The 25,935-nt window shown below is 44.1% G+C and overlaps 1 protein-coding gene and 1 non-coding gene across 4 annotated transcripts in view; one reads left to right on the forward strand and one right to left on the reverse strand.

Annotated features, from left to right (window-relative positions):
- Positions 1-5,501, reverse strand: part of NVL (nuclear VCP like) — a 103,325-nt gene extending 97,824 nt beyond the window's left edge. For 2 of the 3 annotated variants that reach the window (XM_055372251.2, XM_019030938.3), the window contains exons 1-2: positions 5,117-5,490; positions 1,451-1,524 (exon numbers count right to left, since the gene is read on the reverse strand). In XM_055372251.2, coding sequence (XP_055228226.2) covers positions 1,451-1,524; positions 5,117-5,173 — 131 coding nt within the window. In that variant the 5' untranslated portion in view covers positions 5,174-5,490. Of the gene's footprint in view, positions 1-1,450; positions 1,525-5,116 lie in introns of all 3 variants that reach the window. The other variant, XM_019030929.4, reaches the window with a different exon arrangement.
- A 6,337-nt stretch (positions 5,502-11,838) lies between these two features.
- LOC115932437 (small nucleolar RNA U13) lies at positions 11,839-11,937 on the forward strand. The gene has a single exon (XR_004068721.3). It is a non-coding gene; the product is annotated as a small nucleolar RNA U13 (small nucleolar RNA).
- The last annotated feature ends 13,998 nt before the right edge of the window (positions 11,938-25,935 follow it).

The raw sequence follows: 25,935 nt of genomic DNA on the forward strand, positions 1-25,935 counted from the left end.
TTTGGAGATAGAGCCTTTAGAAATAATTAAGGTATTCTTGGCCAGGTGCGGTGGCCCCCACCTATAACCGCAGCACTTTGGGAGGCTGAGGTAGGCGGATCACCTTAGGTCAGGAGTTCAAGACCAGCCTGGCCAACATGATGAAACCCCATCTCTATTAAAAATACAAAAATTAGTTGGGTGTGGTTAGCGCACGCCTGTAATCCCAGCTACTCAGGAGGCTGAGGCAGGAGAATCGCTTAAACCCAGGAGGCAGAGCTTGCAGTGAGCCGAGATCGCGCCACTGCACTCCAACCTGGGCGACAGAGAAAGACTCCGTCTCAGGAAAAAAAAAAGACTCAGGAAGCTGGCTGGGCATGGTGGCTCATGCGTGTCATCCTAGCACTTAGGGAGGTGAAGGTGGAAGGATCACTTGAGGTCAGGTGTTCAAGACCAACCTGGGCAAATACAGAAGGTCCTGTCTCCACAAAAAATAAAAATAAAAACTGTATTAAAAAAAAAAAAAGAGGCTGGGCGCTGTGGCTCACGTCTGTAATCCCAGCACTTTGGGAGTCCAAGGTGGGCGGATCACCTGAGGTCAGGAGTTCGAGACCAGCCTGGCCAACATGGTGAAACCCTGTCTCTACTAAAAATACAAAATTACCCGGGTGTGGTGGCACATGCCTGTAATTCCAGCTACTTGGGAAGCTGAGGCAGGAGAATTGCTTGAACCTGGGAAGCGGAGGTTGCGGTGAGCTGAGGTCATGCCATTGCACTCCAGCCTGGGCAACAAGAGCGAAATTCTGTCTCAAAAAGAAAGGAGTCAGGAAACTCAGGGAGATCATACCTGCTGGTGATGGTTTTAATTTTCTTTCTTTCTTTTTTGGGACAGGATCTTATTCTGTCACTGAGGTTAGAGTGCAGTGGCGTGACCACAGCTCACTACAGCCTTGACCTCCTGGGCTCAAGTGATCCTCCCACCTCAGCCTCCCAACTAGGTGGGACCACAGGTGCATGCCACCAAGCCTGGCAAATTTTTGTATATTTTTTGTACAGATGGGGTTTCACCATGTTGCCCAGGCTGGTCTCAAACTCCTGGGCTTAAGCCATCCTCCCACCTCAGCCTCCCAAAGTGTTGAGATTACAGGCATGAGCCATTATGCCTGGCCCGGTTTTAATTTTCTAATGAAGCAGGAAAGGAAGTGATATAATAACATCTTTATCTCTTGACCAGACTGTCAGGTACTAAAAGATAAGCAGTGACCCATTTCCCACAGTACAAAAGACATTTTACTGCACATAATAGGTATTTGATAAATGTTTGCATAACCGAATTGAGTTCCAAGATTATGGATTGGTGAACTAATGCCAGCAGCTATTGATATCAACTGGAAATTTAAGCAGGATATAAACTTTTAAAATGGTAAAGGAGACATAAAAATCCAAGGATCTGGAAACTATATTTATTTACCTGTACACTCTTTGTAAATCAGACGCTAAGACTCCAATGTCCACATATTTGCCACATTTGTTACTGGTAAGGTACTAAAACAGAAAATATAACAAATACAAAACACTCAACATTTCAAACTCAGTGATTTTAATCAACAGATTGAGCTATCTGAACACATTATACTTTAAGATAAACTCTTCAGGTTAATAAAGTGTACCAGAAACATAAATAAAAGTAACCAAATAATTGTCAAGTATGAAATCAGAAAATTTAATTAACATTAATCACTATAATACAACACTAATAATTATTAGAATAGTTATAAGGCAGTAAGTGAGGGCTTACTTACTAATATCCTAGGTTTCCAAACACCCCAGAACACTGCAATAAACTCATAAGGGTAGGAGGGGATATTGTAAACTTCAAGGAACACAGTGATATTTGACATCTGTCAGATACTGCAGAACTACTAGCTTGAGGCAATTTAGTTTCAACATTAAATCACCTTTTGGCTGGGCGTGGTGGCTCATACCTGTAATCCCAACACTTTGGGAGCCCAGGAGTTTGAGACCACCCTGGGCAACAAAGTTTGACCTCATCTCTACAAAAAAATTAAAAAGTTGGTTGGATGTGGTGGCTTGTGCTTATACTCCCAGCATTTTGGAAGGCCAAGGTGGGAGATCGCTTAAGCCCAGACTTAGAGGTTGCAGTGAGCTATGATCGAGTCACTGCACTCCAGCCTGGATAACAGAACAAGACCTTATCTCAAAAATAAATACATAAATAAGCCCGGGCGTGGTGGCTCACACCCGTAATCCCAGCACTTTGAGAGGCCAAGGCGGGAGGATTGCTTCAGTCCAGGTGTTCGAGACCAGCCTGGGCAAGGTGGTAAGATCTCATCTCTACAAAAAATTTTAAAATTAGCCAGACATGGTGGTGCATACCTGTGGTCCCAGCTACATGGGAGGCTGAGGTGGGAGAATCACTTGACCCCACGAGTTTGAGATGGCAGTGAGCAGTGTTCACACCACTGCACTCCAGCCTGGGTGACAGAGCTAGACCCAGTCTCAAAAATAAAAAATTAAAATTAAATTAAATATATAGCTAAGTGAACATTTATTTAAAATATTGTGTAAGACTATCTTCAGGCTATGTGTGTAAGGTGTATATGAAACATAAATAAACTTCATGTTTAACTTGGGTCCCATCCCCAAATATCTCATTATGTATATGCAAACATTCCAAAACCTGAAAAAAATCAATCTGAAACATTTTTTGGTCTTAAGCATTTAGAATAAGTACTTTTATAATGAACCAAAGTGAAAGCTATAGAGGAAAACTGATAATGTCAAACGCTGAAAAGAGTCAAGTGTGAGGACAGTGAAGAGGCCACTAGACCCAGTAATTAGGAGTCACTGCTCAGAAACCTGAATAAAGTGAAGGAGCAAGTTGTGGGACGCGGGAACATCCAGAGGAAGAGTAATTCAGAGTGACTGAACGAGAACAAAGGTCCTGTGCTTGGCATGTTTGAGAAGGTCTGTGTGGTTGGGACAGGAGAGGAAAAGTAAACTAGGACAACAGAGACCAGAATATGCAGGGCTTTTTAGACTGGGTTTTACTCTAGATGTCTGTGACTCCACTGAAAGGTTTTGAGCAGGGCTATGGCAAGCTCTGATTCCCCCCCCCCCCTTTTTTTTAAATTATACTTTAAGTTCTGGGACACATGTGCAGAACATGTGGGTTTGTTACATAGGTATACAGGTGCCATGGTGGTTTCCTGCACCCATCAACCCGTCATCTACATTAGGTATTTTTCCTAATGCTATCCCTCCCCTAGCCCGATTTTTCCCTTTAAAAGGATGTCTTGGCCACGCCTGTAATCCCAGCACTTTGGGAGGCTGAGGCGGGCAGATCACCTGAGGTCAGGAGTTCGAGACTAGCCTGGCCAACATGGTGAAATCCTATCCCTACTAAAAATACAAAAATTAGCCAGGCGTGATGGCATGCACTTGTAATCCCACGTACTCGGGAGGCTGAGGCAGGAGAATCACTTGAACCCAGGAGGCAGAGGTTGCAGTGAGCAGAAAAAAAAAAAAAAATTAGATGTCTCTGGCTGCTCTGTGGGGAATAGGCTTTAGGTAAAAGCAGAATCAGAGAGATCAGTTAGGAGGCTATTGTAATAGTATAAGGTAGAGATGATGGTTTGGACTAAGATGGTTACAGGGAAAGACAGTAAGAAGTACTTGGAATACATTTTGAAAGTAAAGCCAACCAGGCTGTTGACAGATGGTATATAGGAAATGAAAGACTCAGAATGATCCTTAAGGTTTTTGGCCTTAACAACAGGATGAACGGTAGTATCATTTACTGAGATACAGAACACTAAGAAAGGGCAGATTTGAAGGAAGAAAAAATCACAAGTTCCACTTGGCCATTTTAATTTGGAGATATGCTGACTAGGCAGCTGGATATATCAATCTGTACTTCAAGATAAAATCTGGACTGGAGATATAAAGTTAGCAGTCATAAATATACAGAAGCCAGTGCAGCAGCTTGCACCGGTAATCCCAGCTCTTTGGGAGGCTGAGGCCCGATTGCTTGAGCCCAGGAGTTAGAGACCAGCCAGAGTAACATAGTGGAACCCCGTCTCTACAAATAATAATAATAATAATAAATTAGCCAGGTGTGGTGGTGCACACCTGTAGTCCCAGCTACTGGGGAGGCTGAGGAGGGAGGATCACTTGAGTCAGGGAGGCCGAGGGTGCAGTGAGTTATGATTGTGCCCATAAACAGCCACTGCACTCTAGCCTAGGCAAAAGAGCGAGACTATGTCTCAGAAAAATAAAAATAAAATGAAAGAAATACATAGATAATAGAATATGTAGATACTACTCAAAGGTTATTACACTAAATGAGATCACATAGGAAGTATGGATCGGTAAGAAAAGTGTATGAGGAAAGAGGAGGAAGGGGAGGTAAGAGAACAGTGGCACAGAGCACTTCCAACATTTACAAGTTGGTAGGAAAAGATGGGTCCGAAAAGGAGATTGTTTAGGGGCTGGTGAAGTGAAAGAAAAACAAGGAGAATGTGTAGCTCACAAATTCCTAAGTGAAGAAAATTCTCTCCCACCTTTTAACTCAGACTGCTTGCTTACATTCTAAGGTATTTGCCACACACTGCTTTTTACTGATGGTCATGAAAATGAGAAAACCGTAGGCAAAGTGCCTGTTACTGTTGCCAGACCCATGTTACCTCGTTTTAGTGTGTAAGTTCCTTGAGAACGGAAATTAACATATTATTTATGCCACCCCTTCTCAAGGACCTCTTACAATGCGAACGTTTGAAGACCATTCCTGTGCTAACTTCACAAGCCAAAGAGGTTAAAATTCAAAGGCTACCTCCACTCTACTGAATGATCTGCGCTGAAGACGACCAGACAACTTGGGCAGCCCTACCAAGCTGCACCCTCCCACCATCCTCGGCTTCTCCCTGAGACTCCGCACCAACGTGGGTAGGGAAGGCCCCGGCACCACCAACTAAGGAGGAACAGACGCACGCCCAGACCCAGACTGGGGAAAGAAGACTAGTTGAGTTCCACCTGGATGCCACCCTACAAAAGGGGAGTGGCACCCTGGGGCAGCGATCGCGGCCCTTGGCGAGGCCAAGCGGTGCAGAATACACACCTGGATGACTCGCTGCTTGAGTTTATTATCCACGAACCCTGCAGGTCTGGGCTTCATCGCGTCGGTCTTCCAAGCCACAGCTCGGACCGCCAGCTCCTAGTCAACCGGGGGCCTCGTAGGGGTTGCCCGCCGCGATCGCCGGGCCAGTTGCACCTGAAATGCGCCCCTCCTGGGGCCTAGCCCGCGCCGTTTCCGTCAGAATAAAAGTAATGCGAATGAAGGGGAAAAAACTTCGAGGAGAGGGAGAAGACTTGAAAACCTCAGGGAGTTTCTAGGGGCCTTATTTTGCAGGCCTGCCCAGTGGACCCTGGAAGATTAGGACCCCTTTGAACGCGCTCAACTTTATTGGTTCCCCTCTGGGCGAACCAGGCGGGAGGAAGTTCCTACCCCGGCGCGGTGTGCGGAGACGCTGTCAACGGCGTCCTCTGGAAAACTTGGTTTCCTTTCCTCAGGCGTTCCAGCCACACCTCATTCTGATACAAAGCTAGTCTTCGCAAAACCAGCCACGGTAGATACTTGGAGTGATAAAATCAGGGTAAAAACACACCACCAGCCGCTGCTTGCTTTCCCACGTAGTTAGCTTACATTTTAGAGGCCCGACAAAAGGGCTAGGTGAAAAAGAAAAGGAAGGACGGATTTATCCAGATAACTTAAGTCATTTGTTACTTTTAGAACTCGTTTGACTTACGGTGTTATCATCGGCAGGTAATTTGTTGAATATATCCAGTGCAAGACTCCTTGGCCCAGAATTTTATCAAACGTTTGTATTTGCTCCAAGAAGTTTATCCTGCACTTAGGGAGACACAAAGGGACAGTTACCAAGCATTAAAAAAAAAAAAAATGCTGGCTTTAGTTTCTGTCTTCTTGTTTATTTCAACCGTGTTTTGAGTATTCTTATTTCAGGTCCTACTTGGCTTATGACAAGGTTAAGTGCAGTGTATTAAGGGGCAGAGGGGAGAGAAAATGGAATTAAGAGAAGGGCGTGAGGCCGGGCACGGTGGCTCACACCTGTAATCCCAGCACTTTGGGAGGCCGAGGCAGGCAGATCACTTGAGGTCAGGAGTTCACGACCAGCCTGGCCAACATGGTGAAACCTTGTCTCTACTAAAAATATAAAAATTAGCACTGAATTAAGTATTAGATTTCCCACTCAAAATATTGATCCCTTTGGTTGCAACTTCATTTCCTACTTCTTCACTATGTGTAGTTTTATTTTTTATTTTTTTAGTTGTAAAATATAAGAACATTCACCATCTTAAACATTTTAAAGTGTGCAGTTTAGTGATAATACATTCATAATATGCAACCATCACTGCCATCTAGTTCCAGAACTCTCTTCATCTTGTACAACTAAAACTCTATACTAATTAAAAAATAACTTCCCATTCCTCCCTCCCCGCAGCCCCTGGCAACTACCATTCTACTTACTGTCTTTATGATTTTGACTACACTAACTTCCTCATATAAGTGGAATCTTCCAGTATTTGACTTTTGTGACTGGCTTGTTTCTTAGCTTAATGCCCTCATATAGCATGTGTTAGAATTTCCTTCTTTCTTTTCTTTCTTTTTTTTTTTTTTTTTGATACGGAGTCTTGCTCTGCTGCCCAGGCTGGAGTGCAGTGGCGCAATCTCAGCTCACTGCAACCTTCGCCTCCTGGGTTCAAGAGATTCTACCACCTCAGCCTCCCGAGTAGTTGGGACTACAGGTGTGTGCCACCACACCCAGCTAATTTTTTGTATTTTTAGTAGAAATGGCATTTTGCCATGTTGGCCAGGCTGATCTCCAACTCCTGACCTGAGGTGATCCACCTGCCTTGGCCTCCTGAAGTGCTGGGATTACAGGTATAAGCCACCGCACCTGGCCTTTCCTTCACTTTTAAGGCTGAATAAAATTTGGCTCTTTTGTTGCCATTCTGCCTTTTGCCATGGGATGACACAGCAAGAAGGCCCTCACCAAATAACAACTCCTTGATATTGGACTTTCCAGCCTTCTTGCATTCATTCAACAAGTGTTTACTGAGTGCCTACCAGTTTCAGTCTCTGCTCTGCGCTTTAGGCTTGTGCGGAAAAGTGGAAGAATTATAACTAACTTTTTATGACATTTAAAAAATTAGATTAGGTATTTATGTGCTTGATTAAATGTTAGCAAAGATTCCCTACAGCATATAGTACAAATGTAGTCAATGCTCAGTAATTTTTAAAATGAAATGTAATTCTGTGCATGCCAAATGTCCAACATAGAATGAAAACACACTGAGGCCAGGCATGGTGGCTCATGCCTATACTACCAGCACTTTGGGAGGCAGAGGCAGGTGGATCACCTGAGGTCAGGAGTTCAAGACTAGCCTGACCAATGTGGTGAAACCCTGTCTCTATTAAAAATACAAAATTATCCGGGTGTGGTGGCGCATGCCTGTAATCCTAGCTACTTGGGAGGCTGAGGCAGGAGAATCACTTGAACCTGGGAGGCAGAGGTTGCAGCGAGCTGAGATTGTGCCATTGCACTCTAGCCTGGGCAACAAGAGCAAAACTCCATCTCAAAAAAACGAACAAATAAACAACCACATTGAAAGACCTAGTAGTATCATGACATGTACTAGGCAATATAGTTTATTAGTCTATAATTTGTCATAGAATACTATCCTACACTTAGGGTTGACTTCATGGGTATGTGACCTGTGCAGTCACACAGGGCCCTGTGCTCAGAAGGGCCCCACAGGTGGTTTAATGCTGTACTGTTGCCATCTTGAAATGCTTTCTGAATAAGCTGTCCCTTATTTTCATTTTGCACTGGGTCTTACAAATTATGTAACCAGCCATTCATATGTAAACTTGAAGTACTCTAGAATGCTGCCTTCTTCTTCTTCTTCTTCTTCTTCTTCTTCTTTTTTTAGGTGGAGTCTCACTATGTTGCCAGGCTAGAGTGCAGTGGTACATTCTTGGCTCACTGTCACCTCTGCCTCCCGGGTTCAAGCGATTCTTCTGCCTCAGCCTCCCAAGTAGCTGGGACTCCAGGTGCACGCCACCATGCCCAGCTAATTTTTGTATTTTTAGTAGAGACGGGGTTTCACCATATTGGCCAGGCTGGTCTTGAACTCCTGACCTCGTGATTCGCCTGCCTCGGCCTCTCAAAGTGCTGGGATTACAGGCATGAGCCACTGCACCCAGCCACCTCCTTCTTAAAGGCAGGGAATGTGTTGTTCATCTCACTACTGCTTCAGGTGCAGAAGGCAATAATTGAAAGTGAATTAATACTAGATGATAATATGCTTGAACATTTCTCGTTGGAATTATTTCATCAATTATTGCCCTGAAGACCATTTTACATTGATTCCAATGTTTGGATTTACAGTATCATGTATCAAAACCAAAAAGATTACTGAACAGTAACCTAAGTGCATATACACTTTAAGCACTTCCTTTTTTAATTGAAACATCCTCCATTCTTTGGTGGTGTAACCCCACCTAGTGGTGGTGGCATATTTTATCTTTTGTCTTTCACACTTTTATTCTGCTAAACCTCATACAGTATTTCACAAGCAAACAGCTTCTGGTCTAATTGTGCTTCATAACTAGGGTGATTTATGTCCAGATTTGCTCAGGACAGTCCTGATTTTTGATTCAGCAAAATTATTGCTAGTATCCCCTTTGTGGAAATACATGAAGACCAAATACATAAGAAGAGGCGAAGACTATTTGTTCAGAGTTTGCTATAACAAGGGAGTCAGCCACCATCACTTGTGTTTTGGCAGAGCCTCAAAGACAGGCAGAGGAGTGGGAAAACTTTATGGTGGGGAATAGGAGAAGGCTTCAGGTATGCCCTAACTGAAGACTTGTCATAGGGAAGCTATAGGTGGGCTAACTAGAACTAGCAGAGCATCCTATGTGTTTGGTTGGGATACACAGTTGGTTTTCTTTTTGGTCCTATGTTGACAGCAGATCCAAAAATTAGAAAAGCTATCATTTATTAATAAAGTTCTTGCCATCTGGGTCCATTTGTTACAGGGGTTGTTGCTGGGTTCCTGGATTGTTTGCTAGTGATAGTGATCTAACTTCCTACATGTCTGACTTGTAGATGATATATTGGTTTTCTGGTCTGGTTGCTGCAGATTGTGAGTCAGAGTTCTATTTTTGCATTTGGTCTGGCCATTTTTCATTCACATGTTCAGTGTCTTCCTTTTATCTCTCAAAAAGGTTCTAGTTTGGACAATGTATGACCACTCTATGTATAGTAGGAACATGGAGAAAAAGATGAAGTTTGCATGTCAGAGGATCCTTACTGAGATGCAAAAATGAGGCTGCCTGCTTGCTGGGAGCTGGAGACTGAGTTCTGTTCTGTTATGTTCTTTTCTTTTCTTTTTCGAGACAGGGTTATATAGTTTGGCTATGTCGCCACTCAAATCTCATCTTGAATTGTGGCTTCCATAATTCTTATGAATTGTAGGAAGGACTCAGTGGCAGATAAATGAATCATGGGGGTGGTTTCCCCCATACTGTTCTCGTGGTAGTGAATAAGTCTCATGAGATCTGATGATTTTATAAGGTGTTTCCTCTTTCGCTTGGCTCTAATTCTGTCTCCTCTGCCATCATGTAAGACGTGCCTTTACTCTTCCACCATGATTGTGAGACCTCCCCAGCCACAAGGAACTGTAGGTCCATTAAGTCTGTTTTTCTTTATAAATTACCCAGTCTTGGGTATGTCTTTATCAGCAGTGTGAAAATTGACTAATACAGAGCATCCCACTCTGTCGACCAGGCTAGAGTGCAGTGGCATGATTTCAGCTCACTGCAACCTCTGCTTCCCTGGTTTTTTTGTTTTTGTTTTTGTTTTTTTGAGATGTAGTCTTGCTCTGTCGCCCAGGCTGGAGTGCAGTGGCACGATCTCAGCTCACTGCATCCTCCGCCTCCCAAGTGCAAGCAGTTCTCTGCTTCAGCCTCCCGAGTAGCTGGGATTGCAAGTGCCCACCATCACACCCAGCTAATTTTTTTGTATTTTTAATAGAGATGGGGTTTCATCATCTTGGCCAGGCTGGTCTTGAACTCCTGACCTCATGATCCATCCGCCTTGGCCTCCTAAAGTGCTGGGATTACAGGCGTGAGCCACTGCTCCCGGCCACTTCCCTGGTTTAAGCGATTCTCCCACCCCAACCTCCTGAGTAGCTGGGACTACAGGTGCGTGCCACCACACCCAGCTAACTTTTGTATTTTTTGGTAGAGACAGGGTTTCATCACATTGGCCAGGCTGGTCTCAAACTCCTGACCTCAAGTGATCCGCTCGCTTCAGCCTCCCAAACTGCTGGGATTACAGGCGTGGGCCACTGCGCCCGGCCTTGGGTTTTTTGAGATTAAAAAAAATCTTTAATTTATTTTATTTGGTAATGGCTAACAATTCCATTTTCTAATCAGGTTTATCATTCTTTGAGGTGATTGCCTCATTTATGTTCCTAATCCTGAATAGAATGAAAATAATATTTTGAGCTTGGCATTTTATACATTCATTCTACAAATATTTATTGTCTCCTGTGTACCAGTTACTATGCCGAAGTCAAAAAAAACAGTGATGACCAAAACAGATATGGCCTTGGAACTTATATTCTACAGTGTCCCTTTAGAGAGGGACAGGAGATGAACTGGTAAATCAATAAATGTTTAATTAAAAAATGAGAAGTAAGGAGGATTTCATAGCCCATGGTATAGAATCTTTTTATTTATTTATTTAGAGTCAGAGTTTCGCTCTTGTTGTCCAAGCTGGAGTGCAATGGAGTGATCTTGGCTTACTGCAACCTCCACCTCCCCGGTTCAAGCAATTCTCCTGCCTCAGCCTCCCAAGTAGCTGGGATTACAGGCGTGCACCACCAAGCCCAGCTAAGTTTTTGTATTTTTAGTAGAAACGGGGTTTCACCATGTTAGCCAGGCTGGTCTTGAACTCCTGACCTCAGGTGATCCGCCTGCTTCGGCCTCCCAAAGTGCCGGTATTACAGGGGTGAGCCACTGTGCCCTGCCTATTTTTTTATTATTATTTTTTGAGATGGAGTCTCACTCTGTCACCCAGGCTGGAGTGCAGTGGCGTGAGCTTGGCTCACTGCAACCTCCACCTCCCGGGTTTCAAGCTATTCAAGCGATTCTCCTGCCTCAGCCTCCCAAGTAGCTGGAATTACAGGCATGCACCACCATGCCTGGCTAATTTTTTTGTGTTTTTAGTAGAGATGGGGTTTTGTTATGTTGGCCAGGCTGATCTCGAACTCCTGACTTCAAGTGATCCACCCACCTCCACCTCCCAAATTGCTGGGATTACAGGCGTGAGCCATTCCTCCTGGCCTGAATCTTTCATATAGAAAGTTTTTAGTAAATAATTGTTAAGTAAATGAATGAAAATTGTGAAGTAAATAGTCAGAGTACTGTGATAGAAAATAACAAGGCCAGGTGCAGTGGCTCACGCCTGTAATCCCAGCACTTTGGGAGGCCGAGGCGGGCAGATCACCTGAGGTTGGGAGTTTGAGACCAGCCTGACCAACATGGAGAAACCCTGTCTCTACTAAAAATACAAAATTAGCCAGGAGTGGTGGTGCATGCCTGTAATCCCAGCTACTCGGGAGTTTGAGGCAGGAGAATCACTTGAATCCGGGAGGCGGAGGTTGCGGTGAGCTGAGATTGTGCCACTGCACTCCATCCTGGGCAACAAGAGCGAAACTCTGTCTCAAAAAAAGGGAAGAAAATAACAAATCCTTTTGTAGTTCCTAAGTGTGAAGAATGGGTGTTCATGCAGAAGGATGAGATGTGCTACCTTCAAACCTTGTTCCGTGCATATTACACGTCTGACATGGAAAAAAAAGAAGAAAATAAAAAAGGGAGACTACCTCAGTCCCTGGTCAAGGGAGGTCTTTCTGAGAATGTGACAGGTACGGACTTTAAGTATAGCAGAAGCCAATTGTACAAGGAGAGTGGGAAGAGTTTGAGGTAGAGAGAATCATGTGTGCCAAGACCTTAAGCAGAAAAGAAGTTGACCTGTTCTAGGAACAGAAACAGAGAAAAATAAGCTTCTTTGTTGTTTCAACCACCATTATTTCAGGTTTCTGTCACTCAAAACCAACATTAATTTGAACAAATATAGGTATCTGGAGGAATTTTAAAAGTTGAATCTAAGATTGATGCAGAAGAGAAAATGACAGAAAAGAGCCAAAACATTCCTGAATAAGAACCTGGTATCATTAACATTTTTTAAAAAACACTATTGAGGTATAATTTACCTATAATAAAAAGGGTCCATTTTAAGTGTGTAACTCAGTGATTTTATCCATTTATTTATTTATTTTTAAAAGATGGTCTCAGGCCAGGCGCGGTGGCTCATGCCTATAATCCCAGCACTTTGGGAGGCCGAGGCAGACAGATCACCTGAGGTCAGGAGTTCGAGACCAGCCTGACCAACATGGAGAAACCCCATCTCTACTAAAAATACAAAAATTAGCCGGGTGTGGTAGCGCATGCCTGTAAACCCTCAGGAGGCTGAGGCAGGAGAATCGCTTGAACCCGGGATGCAGAGGTTGTGGTGAGATGAGATTGCGCCATTGCACTCCAGCCTGGGCCACAAGAGTGAAACTCCATCTCAAAAAAAAAAAAAAAAAGAAAGTCTCACTCCTGTGGCCCAGGCTGGGGTACAGTGGTGATCATAGCTCACTGTAGCTTCAGCCTCCTGAACTCAAGTGACCCTCCTGCCTCAGCCTCCTGAGTAGTTAGGATTACAGGCATGTGTCACTGTGCTGGCTATTTTTTTTTTTAAACTGGGTCTTGCTGTGTTACCCAGGCTGGTTTCGAACCCCTGGCCTCAACCAATCCTTCTGCCTCAGCCTCCAAGAATGCTGGGATTACAGGTGTGAGCCACCATGCTGGGCAAATTTTTTTTAATTGAGGTAAATATACATAGCATAAAATTCACCATTTTATTCATTTTAAAGTATACAATTCAGTGGCATTTAGTATGTTTACAGGGTTATGCAGACATTACCACTATATAGTTCCAGAACATTTCATTAGCCCAGAAAGAAACCCTGTAACTATTAAGCAGTCATTTCAGTTTTCCCCTCTTCCCAGCCCCTGGAAACCACAAATCTACTTTTTGTTTCTATGGATTTGCCTATTTTGGACATTTCATATAAATGGAATTATACAATATGTGACCTTTTGTGTCTGACTTCTTTCACTTAGCATAATGTGTCCAAGGTTTCTCCATGTTATAGCATTTATTAATACTTCATTCCTTTTCATTGCTGAGTAATATTCTGTGGTATAGATATATCCCATTTTAGTTATCAGTTCATCACCTGATAGACAGTTGGGTTATTTCCACTTTAAGTTTCAGTTCTGTGGGGTATACAGTACACCCAGGAGTGGAATTATTATGGAGCAAGGGCTCACTGCCTGATAGGCATAGAAGCCAATACTGAGGCAGGAGAATAGGGTGTGGAGACAGGGAGCCTTCACTTCGGCTTCTGATTAGTCGCAGGCCAAGTCTTTATTTGCATAGAGTGTAACTTACTTCAGCTTCCAATTGGTCGGGGGCCAAGTCTTCATCTACATAGGGTGTAACCAATAGGAAACTTCTAAAGGGTACTTAAACCCCAGAAGATTTTGCAACCAGGAGCTTTTGAGCTGCTTGCTCAAGCCCACTCCGCTCTGTGGCATGTACTTTCGCTTCAATAAATCAGTGCTTCATTGCTTCATTCTTTTGTTGCTTTGTTTGTGCATTTTGCTCAATTCTTTGTTCAACACACCAAGAACCTGGACAACTCGTCAAGACCTTGACAACCTAGTCAAGACCCTCCACCAGTGACAATACCATGGCACTTGCTTTTGAGAAAATAGAAACCTTTATTGCAAAGTTGACTTGGCATGCTCAAATCTGTCTCCCTGAGCTGGAGAATGGGGACAGGTTTTATAGGCAGATAGTTACAATGAGGAAGATAGGAAAATGCAATGAGGTAGACCAGGCGTGGTGGCTCATGCCTATAATCTCAACACTTTGGGAGGCCCAGGCAGGTGGATCACTTGAGGTCAGGAGTTCGAGACCAACCTAACAAACATGGTGAAACCTCATCTCTACTAAAAATACAAAAATTAGCCAGGCATGGTGATGCACACCTGTGGTCCCAGCTGCTTGGGACGCTGAGGCAGGAGAATCACTTGAACTTGGGAAGTGGAGGTTGCAATGAGCTGAGATCGCGCCACTGCACTCCAGCCTGGGAGACAAAGTAAGACTCCATCAAAAAAAAAAAAAAATGGAAAAATGCAATGAGATATGATCTGATTGGGTCATGCTGAGGGTCCTTGGCTCTTAAGTCTGTACTGCAACAAAATAGGGTACTCCTTGTTTCTGAATTTGGTCCCTGTTCCTTGATCCAAGCACTTTGGTTCTGCTTGTGACTGACTTTTTCATTCCTCCTGGCTCCTAAGTCACCAATGGGGCACACTTGGCTCATCTGGGCATGCTTAGGTTATGTAACTTGCAACCTGGGGGTTGGCTGCACTGAGAAACCACTCAGAACTTTGTTTCACAAAGGTTGAACCAGATTGAATTGATTCTGCTGTTACAGAATTGCTGGGTCATATAATTCAGTATTTAACTTTTTGAAGAATCACTGAACTGTTCCCTCCAGCTGCTGCAACATTTTACATTTGTACCAGCAATGTATTGAAGGTTCAGATTTCTCTGTATTCCCCCCAACAGTTAATTTCTCTTTTGTTTTTTAATTACAGCCATTTTAGTGGGTGTGAAGTAATACCTTTTTCTTTTTTTTTTTTTTTGAGACAGCGTCTCACTGTGTCACTCAGGCTGGCATGCAGTGGCCCGATCATGGCTCACTGCAGCCTTGATCTCCTGGACTCAAGTGATCCTCCTACCTCAGCCTGCCACGTAGCTGGAACCAACAGATGCATGCCACCACACCCAGCTAATTTTTTCCATTTTTTGTAGTCATGGGATTTTGCTGTGTTGCTCAGGCCTGCCTTGGCCTTCCAAAGTGTTGGGATTACAGATGTGAGCCACCTCGCTCAGCCACAATCAAATGATTGTCATTTTGATTTGCATTTTTGTAAAGTTAATTTCTTAATGATTGCCCAGGAAAGTAAAATTAACATCTTAATTTATAACAATCTGGTTGAATTAATACCAACTTAGTTTCAATAGTATACAAAAACCTTACTGTTATATAGCTTTATCTCCCCTCCCTATATTCTTGTCATATATTCAGCTTTATACATTGTGCCCATCAGTATAGATTTATAATTACAGTTTTATGTAGTTGTATTTTTTTTTTTCTTGAGATGCAGTCTTGCTCTGTCACTCAGGCTGGAGTGCTGTGGCACGATCTTGGCTCACTGCAACCTCCACCTCCTAGGTTCAAGCAATTCTCTGGCTTCAGCCTCCCGAGTAGCTAGGATTACAGGCATCCGCTACTATGCCTGGCTAATTTTTATATTTTTAGTACAGACGAGGTTTCACCGCGTTGACCGGGCTGGTCACGAACTCCTGACCTTAGGTGATCTGCCCCGGCCTCCCAAAGTGCTGGGATTACAGGCATGAGCCACTGCATCTGGCCTATACCGACTTTAATATTTACCTAGGTAGTTACCTTTACTAGAATTCTTTATTTCCTCATACGGTTTCGTTACGGGATCTTTGGAGTGTTGCTTTTCTGGCTGGTAACCTCTGTGGCTGGTGGCGCCTTTGCCCAAGTTTTGCTTGTGCCCACTGGGCTCGTTCCACCCATTCAGCCTGGCAGGCTGTGCTGGGCTCATGCTACCAGCCTGGATCTTATGCTTGCCAAGGACGAGTCAGGCATGGGGCAGTGAGGTGTGTGTGAATGAGTCAGGCGTGGAGCTGACTCTGGGGTCTGGCCACTGCACAGTCAGACACCTTGGCTGCTGCAGAGGGGCAGGCAGCTCCAGGTGCCAGCACGGGCTCTGACTCTCCGTGAGGCTGCAGCTGGATAAGGCGCATGGCAAGCAGCTTCCACAGCTGGCATTGGGGAACACTGGTGCCTGGAAGCTTGGAGATGCCAGGAACCACAGGGCCCCAAAGAGGGAGTCACAGCCCTGGCCTGGGGAGCTCCCAGGTTGGGGCTCCCCAGAGAGCCACAGATCTTCTCTTCACCCACAACATGGTGAGCAAGGGGCATGTTTCAGCCCTGTTTGTGTTACAACTCTTTTAGCCTCACCATTTGGTGGGTCCCAAGTTCTTGTCCTGTGACCAGGAAGAATGAGGTACTCAGACAAACGGAGGGTGAGCAAGCTTTATTGAGCCATGGAATAGCTCAGAGGAGACTCCCAGGGGGCAGCTCCTTTCCACAGCCAGGGTGTCCGTTCGAGTGTTCAGCTCACAGCAGAGGGTAGCTCCTCTCTACAGCTGGTCATCCCAACAAGTGTTCTGCTCTCAGCAGAGAAGGTAGCTCCTCTCTACAGCTGGTCGTCCCATGGTCTGTTCAGCTTTGGCTGATCCCAGGGCTTTTATTGGCCTCAGAGGAGAAGCAGCCATAGGCAGGCCCAGGAAGGGCACCACAAGTTCCCACTCCAGACCACAGGATTGGCAGCCCGGCCCCCAGCCTTCAGGACCTCCCTGGCCTGAAGGTGGGGCCTCACCAGTTACCCGCCCTCTTCTGCCCAAGGAGCCTGTCTGCCTCCTGATGCCATCCATGGCACCCAGGCTGCTTGCACCAAGGGGCACCTGCAGGCCAGTGCTGAGCTGCCCTCAGCTCCCCCTTGGCTTCCCCCTGACGCTCATGGGCACCCACAGTCCAGAGGGTGCTGAGGTGACACGGGCCTGGCATGTCAGGGCTGCCCGAGCATGTGCACACCAGGTCAGGCTGTGACAGCACCCGGGCCCAGCCCCAATTTCACTCTGAGATAGGAGGGAGTCCCAGGAGTGGGGAGAGGCCAGGCAGTGGGAACAGACACCCCCGAACCTGTGGGGAGAAAGGGGCCTTCCCTGGTTCTCCGTGGTGCAGACTGCAGAGACGCCCAGGTCCTGTGCCCGGAAGGGTGGGGCTCCCACCGGTTCCCCGGAGCGTGCTGGCAGCCCTGGCTGCACCTCCTCAGAGCCTGGAGTGGGGGCTCCAGGTCCTCGCTGGGCACCTCTCTGCCCAACCCTCTGCACCCAACCGGCTTCTCCCCCACCGACGGGCATCCCCGCCTGGCACCATCGCAGAGACCCCCAGGGCGGCAGGCTTTGGTTGGGGGGTTCCCGCTTGTCCCTGGCTCCTGCCGTCTCCGTGGAGCGCGGCACCGCCTTGGACCCAGCTCCACCTCCTCCCCGTGCCCTCCCCACGAGGCCTGGGAGCGGGTCCTGCCCGGCTGCGCAAGGGTGGGGGTCGTGCAGTTAGCTGCCTTTGGGATGCAGAGCACAGGTGACCCACCGCCGCCACTGCTGCTCCTGCAGCCGCTCCTGCTGCTACTGCTTGCACCTTCCTGCTGCAGCTCGCGCAGTGGCAGTGGCTGTATCCTTTCATTTCAGCCTGACATACTGACTCTAAACCTTTTAGTGTAGAGCAGGACTACTAGTGAAGAACTCTCAGTTTTTATTTATCTGGGAATATCTTTATTTTTCCTTTGTTTAAAAAGAAATTTTAAATTATAGTTAAAAACACAACATAAAATTTATTATGTTAACCATTTTAAGTGTGCAGTTCAGTACTGTTAATTATATTCACTTTGTTGTGTAAGTAACATATCTATAGAACTTTTTTATCTTGCAAAACTGAAACTCTATACCTATAGATCAATAACTCCCTATTTCCTGCTTGCCCTGGACTCTGGCAACCACCATTGTACTTTCTGCTTCTATAAATTTGAGTACTTTACATAATTCATATGAGTGGAATCATACAACATTTGTCCTTTTGTGATTGGCTTATTTCAATTAGCATAATGTCCTCAAGGTTCATCTATGATATGGCATGACAGAGGAGTTTTTTCTTTTTAAAGGCTGTATAATATTTCATGAGTTGTGTGTGGCACATTTTCTTTACCCATTCATCTATCTATGGACATTGTCCACAGATAGACGCTTTTCTTTTTTTTTTTCTTTCTTTCTTTTTTTTTTTTTGTTGAGACAGAGTCTTGCTTTGTCACCAGGCTGGAGTGCAATGGTGCGATCTTGGCTCACTGCAACTTCCACCTCCCAGGTTCAAGGAATTCTCCTGCCTCAGCCTCCTGAGTAGCTGGGACTACAGGTGCGCACCACCACACCCAGCTACTTCTTTTGTATTTTTAGTACAGACGGGGTTTCACCATGTTGGCCAGGATGGTCTCGATCTTTTGACCTCCTGATCCGTCTGCCTTGGCTTCCCAAGGCCTTGCTTTTTTAGCAAGGCGATATCTCATTGTGTTTTTTCTTTGATAATTAGTGATATTGAGGATCTTTTCATATATCTGTGGGCCATTTGTATCTTCTTTGGAAAAATGTTTTCATGTCTTTGACCATTTTAAAATCAAGTTTAGAGTGTGTGCATATGTTTTGGGAGATGAGGTCTTGCTATGTTACTCAGGCTGGTCTCGAACTCCTGGCCTCAAGTTATCCTCCCGCCTCCACCTCCCAAAGTGTTACAAGTGTGAGCCACTGCACCCAGCCAGGTTATTTGTTTTATTATAGTTTTTTTTCTTTTTCTTTTTTAAGAGCTAGGGTCCCACTCTATCACCTAGACTTCAGTGCAGTGGCACCATCATAGCTCACTGCAGCCTTGAACTCCTGGGCTCAAGCAATTTTCCTGCTTCAGCCTTCTAAGAATCTGGGGCTACAGGTGTGTGCCAGTATGCCCAGCTAATTTTTTTTTTGCTGTAGATACGGGTTTTCATTTTGTTGCCCAGGCTGAGAAGTTCTCTCTATATTTTGAATATTAATCTCATCAGATATATGACTTGCAAATATTTTCTCCCATTCTATAGCTTGCCTTTTCACATTATTGGTTATGTCCTTTGATGCACGAAAGTTTTAAGTCTGATGTAGTCCCATTTGTCTATTTTTTTCTTTTTGTTGCACATGCTTTTGGTGTTGTATGTAAGAAATTATTGCCAAATCCAATATCATAAAGATTTTCCCCTATGTTTTTCATGTAGGAGTTTTATAGTTTTAGGTCTTATGTTTTCCTTTCACTTTTTCTTTTTTTTATTTTATTTTATTTTATTTTATTTTGAGACAGGGTTTCACTCTTGTTGTGCAGACTGGAGTGCAATGGCATGATCTTGGCTCACTGCAACCTCCGCTTCCTGGGTTCAAGCAATTCTCCTGCCTCAGCCTCCTGAGTAGCTGGGATTACAAGTGCCCACCACCACGCCCAACTAATTTTTTGCATTTTTAGTAGAGATGGGGTTTCACCATGTTGGCTAGTCTGGTCTCAAACTCCTGACCTCAAGTGATCTGCCTGCCTTGGCCTCCCAAAGTGCTGGGATTACAGGCATGACCCACCATGACCGGCCCTCCTTTCACTTTTTAAGAATCATTTTGCTGGACATAAAATTCTTTGTTTGGAGAGTTTTTTCCCTTCTTTCTACACTTTATGTTATTCCAGTGCCACCTAGCCTCCATGGTTTCTGATGAGAAATCAGCTGTTAATCTTATTGAGCATCACTGGTATATAATTAATTGCTTCTCTCTTGTTACCTTCTGAATTCCTTCTTTGGCTTTCAATGGTTTGAATATGGCCTGCGTGATGGCTTATGCTTGTAATCCCAGCCCTTTGGGAGGCCAAGGCAGGAGGATTGCTTGAGCCTAGGATTTTGAGGTTACAATGAGCTATGTTCATGCAACCACACTCCAGGCTGGGTGACAGAATGAGACCTTGTCTCAAAAAAAGTTTGATTATGATTTGTCTCAGAAGGACTCTCTTTGAGCTTATCCTACTTGGGATTTGTTGAGGTCCTTGGTTGTGTAGAAATGTTCTTGTTTCTTTGCACACCTATTTTTCTGTTGTTGAAAACTGGACATTTTAGGGTTGTGTTTTGTTTTTGAGATGGGGTCTTGCTCTGTCACCCAGGCTGTAGTGCAGGGGTGTGATCACAGCTCACTGCAGCCTCGACCTGACAGGCTCAGCGTTCTCCCACCTCAGCCTTCCAAGTAGCTGGGACTACAGGTGCGCACTACCATGCCTGGACAATTTTTCTCTGTTTTGTTTTTCTGGATTTTTTATAGAGATGGGATTTTGCCTTGCCCAGGCTGGTTTTGAACTCCTGGCTCATGTGATCTGCCCACTTCAGCCTCCCAAAGTGCTGGGATTATGGGCTTGAGCCACAGCCTTGGTCTGTTTCTTTTTTGAGGGTGGGTAGGGGGATGGAGTCTCCCTCTGTTGCCCAGGCTGGAGTGCAGGGACACAATCTCAGCTCTCTGCAACCTCCACCTCCCAGGTTCAAGAGATTCTTCTGCATTAGCCTCCCAAGTAGCTGGGATTACAGGTGCCTGCCACCATGTCTGGCTAATTTTTGTGTTTTTAGTAGAGATGGGATTTCACCATGTTGGCCAGGCTGCTCTTGAACTGCTGGCCTCAAGTGATCCTCCTGCCTTGGACTCCCAAAGTACTGGAATTACAGGCATGATCCCAGGCCCTCAGTCTGTTTTTGACTTCTGCTGATCAATATATTACCTTTGAGATATCCATGTTTTGTGTATATCAGTAGTTCATTGTTTATATTACTGAGTATTATTCTATTTTATGATTATGCCACAATTTGTTTATCTATTTGCCTATTCATAATTGTCGGGTAATTTCCAGGTTTTTTTCCTACATTTTCTTTTTTTTTAGAGATGGGGTCTCACTATGTTGCCCAGGTTAGAGTATAGTGGCTATTCACAAACACAATTATAGTGTACTACAGCCTCGAACTCCTGGGCTTACGTGATTCTCCTGTCTCAGCTTCCCAAGTAGCTGGGACTACAGGTACACACGACTGTGCACAACTCTGTAGTATTTTTAAGTGCATATTTATTCATATTACCTTATATATCTGAATTGTTTTTCTTTATGCACAATTGGTAATTTGCATTCAGTGATGTTTCTCTTTTTCAAGAATATTTTTGTTGTTAATTTTATACTTTAGACAGCAATCCCATGTGTGCAGTGTAAATGTGAATTCAAATCATATTTGTAACCATGGTCCTGACCTGAACCTCTGATTTCTTTTGGGAAATTTCTTTTTTTTTTGAGATGGAGTTTCCCTCTTGTTGCCCAGCCTGGAGTGCAATGGTGTGATCTTGGCTCACAACAACCTCTGCCTCCCTGGTTCAAGTGATTCTCCTGCCTTAGCCTCTTGAGTAGCTGGGATTACAGGCATGCACCACCACCCCTTGCTAATTTTGTATTTTTAGTAGAGATGGGGTTTCTGCATGTTGGTCAGGCTGGTCTCGAACTCCCAACCTCAGGTGATCCACCCACCTCGGCTTCCCAAAGTGCTGGGATTACAGGTGTGAGCCACCGTGCCCAGCCTCTCTCTCCCTTTTTTTTTTTTTTTTTTGAGATGGCGTCTTGATCGTGTCACGCAGGCTGGAGTGCAGTGTCATTACCTCAGCTCACTGCAACCTCCCCCTCCCAGGGTCAAGCGATTCTCCTGCCTCAGCCTCTCGAGTAGATGGGATTACAGGCGCCCACCACCACACCTGTCTAATTTTTCTTTTTTGGTATTTTTAGCAGAGATGGGGTTTCAGCCTGTGGCCAGGCTGATCTCAAACTCTTGACCTCAGGTGATCTGCCCGCTTCAGCCTCCCAAAGTGCTGGGATTACAGGCTTGAGCCACTGTGCCTGGCCTCTTTTGGGGAATTTTGTTTTTTTACCCAAAATGAAGCTTTTTTGAAATGTTCATTTGCTTTTTATATCTCTTTATTAATCATAAACCCTGCTTATACATGGGACTGATCCATAGGATTCCTGTAATCAATGCCATATTTTCCTTGCTTATGAGGTTTCAGTCTTTGACTCTGTTCCCTACTTGGACAATAAAGTCCCAGTTGGCAATTGTTCGATCCATGAGTACTTACAATTCCATCAAGGGTTTTTCAGCTCTGCTTCACTGATTCCTCTAATTTGGGTTTATGAAACTAGGGTAATCCCACCTTTTAATGAATAAGTTTACTGTTTATTTTTAAAATTATTTTTATTTTTGTTTTTGAGTTGGGATCTTGCTCATGTCACTCAGGCTGGTGTAGATTGGTGGGATCACAGCTCACTGTAACCTCAAACTCCTGGGCTCAAGTGATCCTCCTGACTCAGCCTCCCAAGTTACTGGGAATACACGCATGTACTACAACACTCAGCTGTTTTTTTAAAATTTTATTTTCATAGAGAGAGGGTTTTACCCAGGCTAGTCTTGAACTCTTGGCTTCAAGTGAGTTCAAGATCCTGCTGCCCTGGCCTCCCAAAGTACTGGGGTAACGTGTGAGCCACCATGCCTGACCTAGTGTTTATTTTTTAATGTTGCTTTTTATGTGGCATTTATTTGTGTTTGGCACTGGATGGAAGGAAGATAAATTCTGTGTCAATTAGGTTTATTGACACAGACATTCAATCAATATTGACTGAATTTCTGTGCAAGAAGATTGAAGATATTGCTTTCCTGCTTTACTGCATATAGGGTTGCCAAGATTGTACCAAGATCACATTTTTTTCCTTTATACTATGATTCTATTTTTAAATTTGTGAATAAGGTGAGAGGTATGAGCCAAAGTTTTTGTTGTTGTTGTATATGGCTGTTTAGTGGTTCCAGAACAGTTTGTTCTGGAAAAGAATATAGCTTCTCTGTTAAATCGTCTTTGTACGTTTATCAAAAAAATTAATTGACCATATATTTGTGGGTCTATTTCTATATTCTTAATTTTGTTCCAAAATATCTATGCATCTATCTCTCCTTTCATGAATATCACAGTTTTTTGATTGTGGTAGCCCTTAGTACATCTCGAAATCAGGTAGTGTGAGCCCTTCAACTTTGCTCTTTTTCAAAATTGTCTCGGCTGTTGAAATTCCTTTGTCTTTCCATATAAATTTTAGAATATGGTTAAGATTTCTACAAAAATGCTAATATTGTTTTAATTGGATTGCATTGAACCTATAGATCTGTTTTGGAAGAACCGACATTTTAACAATATTGAGTCTTCTAATCCATGAACATGATTTTTTTTTTTTAGGTTTTTAGATTTTATTTAGGTTTTCTCTTTCTCTCTTTCTTTCTTTCTATCTTTCTTTCTTTCTTTTTCTTTCTTTCTTTCTTTTTTTTTTTTCTTCTGGGTCTTGCTGTCTCACCCAGGCTGGAGTGCACTGGTGTGATCATTGCTCACTGTAGCTCAACCTGCTAGGGTCAAGTCATCCACCCAACTCAGCCTCCCAAGTAGCGGAGACTATGGACACATCACACGGCTGGCTAATTTTTGCATTTTTTGTAGAGATGGGGTTTCACCATATTGCCTAGGCTGGTCTCCAACCTCTGGGCTCAAGTGATCTACCCACCTTGGCTTCCCAAAGTGCTGGGATTACAGGCATGAGCCACTGCATCTGACCTATTTAGGTTTTCTTTTATTTCACCAGTGTCTTGTATTTATCACATACAGATCCCGGAGATATCTTAATAGATTTATTCCTAAGTATTTCATGATTTTTTATGATATTATAAGTGGTACTGTTTGGATTTTTTTTTTTTTGAGACAGGGTCTCTGTCACCCAGGCTGGAGTGCAGCCGTGCGATCTGGTCTCACTGCAAACCTCCACCTCCCGGATTCAAGCTATTCTCCTGCCTCAACCTCCCCAGTAGCTGGGATGACAGGTGCCCCCCACCATGCCTGGCTAATTTTTATATTTTTAGTAGAGATGGGTTTTCACCATGTTGGCCAGGCTGGTCTCGAACTCCTGACCTCAGGTGATCTGCCTGCCTTGGCCTCCCAAAGTGCTGAGATTACAGGCATGAACCACCGTGCCTAGCCTACTGTTTTGATTTTTAACTGGCAATTGCTACTATATGGAAATGCAATTAATTTTTGTGTGTTAACCTTGTGTCCTCTCTTTGCTAATAATACAGTCTATGTAGACAAAATTGATTACTTCATTTGCAGCCTATAAATATTTTTTTCTTGCCTTATTGTGCTGACTAGACATAACAGAACAAAAACAAGGTGCAACAATGAAAACAGGAAGATTGAGGGTTTGCTCTATGACTTCACTTCTTTGATGGATCTAAGAAGAGTTTTTGATTTTTCAGTTTGTTTGGGTTTTTACTTGTAAGAACAGAGTTGCTACTTTTAGGTCTGTACGTGCTAAACCAGAAACCCTAACAGTTCAGTTTATATTTTTAAAATATAACACATATTTTATTTTACTTATGTATTTTATTATATTATATTTTTTTGAGGCAAGGTCTCGCTCTGTTCCCCAGGATGAAGTGCAGTGGCATGATCATGGCTAACTGCAGCCTCGACCTCCTGGTCTCAAGTGATCCTCCCATCTCAGCCTCTTGAGTCACTTGGACTATAGACATGTTACACCATGCCTCGCTAATAGAACATGTATTTTAAAACAAAAATTATATTAACACACAAACACCATTTATTGTTTTTTATCCTGATCATTTCTTTCTCCCAAATTTTGTATTCCTTGTAGCTGAGACATTGCAACCATTTTTTTTTTTTTTTTTACTTTCACCAGCATTGTTTAATATATGTTGCTTCATTTCTCTGTGAACATTTGGTGTTGTCAGGGTTTTTTTTTTTTTAAAGCTATTCTCCTACGTGTGAAGTAGTATCTAATTGCAGTTTTAAAGCATTTCTCTGCTGAGCACCTTTACATGTGCTTATTGACCATTCACACATCTGCTTAAAACTTTTGCCTAAGGTTGTAAAGATGTTCTAAATTTTCTTCTGGAAGAGTTACAGTTTTAACTTACACATTTAGGTTTATCGCATATTGCTAATTAATTTTTGTGTATGATGTGAGGTAGAGATTGAGACTCATGTTTTCATAGTTTTTTCTGGTTGTTTCAGCTCAATCTTTTTTTTTTTTTTTTTTTTTTTTTAGTATTTATTGATCATTCTTGGGTGTTTCTTGGAGAGGGGGATTTGGCAGGGTCATAGGACAATAGTGGAGGGAAGGTCAGCAGATAAACATGTGAACAAGGGTCTCTGGTTTTCCTAGGCAGAGGACCCTGCGGCCTTCCGCAGTGTTTGTGTCCCTGGGTATTTGAGATTAGGGAGTGGTGATGACTCTTGAGGAGCATGCTGCCTTCAAGCATCTGTTTAACAAAGCACATCTTGCACCGCCCTTAATCCATTTAACCCTGAGTGGACACAGCACATGTTTCAGAGAGCACTGGGTTGGGAGTAAGGTTATAGATTAACAGCATCCCAAGGCAGAAGAATTTTTCTTAGTACAGAACAAAATGGAGTCTCCTATGTCTACTTCTTTCTACACAGACACAGTAACAATCTGGTCTCTCTTTCTTTTCCCATTTTCCCCTTTTCTATTTGACAAAACCGCCATCATCATCATGGCCCATTCTCAATGAGCTGTTGGGTACACCTCCCAGATGGGGTGGCAGCCGGGCAGAGGTGCTCCCCACCTCCCTAACGGGGCGGCTGGCCGGGCGGGGGCTGTCCCCCACCTCCTGGATGGGGCGGCTGCCGGGCGGAGGGGCTCCTCACTTCCCAGATGGGGGCGGCTGGGCAGAGACGCTCTTCACCTCCCAGACGGGGTGGTGGTCGGGCAGAGACACTCCTCAGATCCCAGACGGGGTCACGGCCGGGCAGAGGCAATCCTCACATCCCAGACGGGGCATCGGGGCAGAGGCGCTCCCCACATCTCAGAGGA

This window comes from Gorilla gorilla, chromosome 1 (assembly GCF_029281585.2).
Source record: "Gorilla gorilla gorilla isolate KB3781 chromosome 1, NHGRI_mGorGor1-v2.1_pri, whole genome shotgun sequence".
Taxonomy (NCBI): Eukaryota; Metazoa; Chordata; class Mammalia; order Primates; family Hominidae; genus Gorilla; species Gorilla gorilla.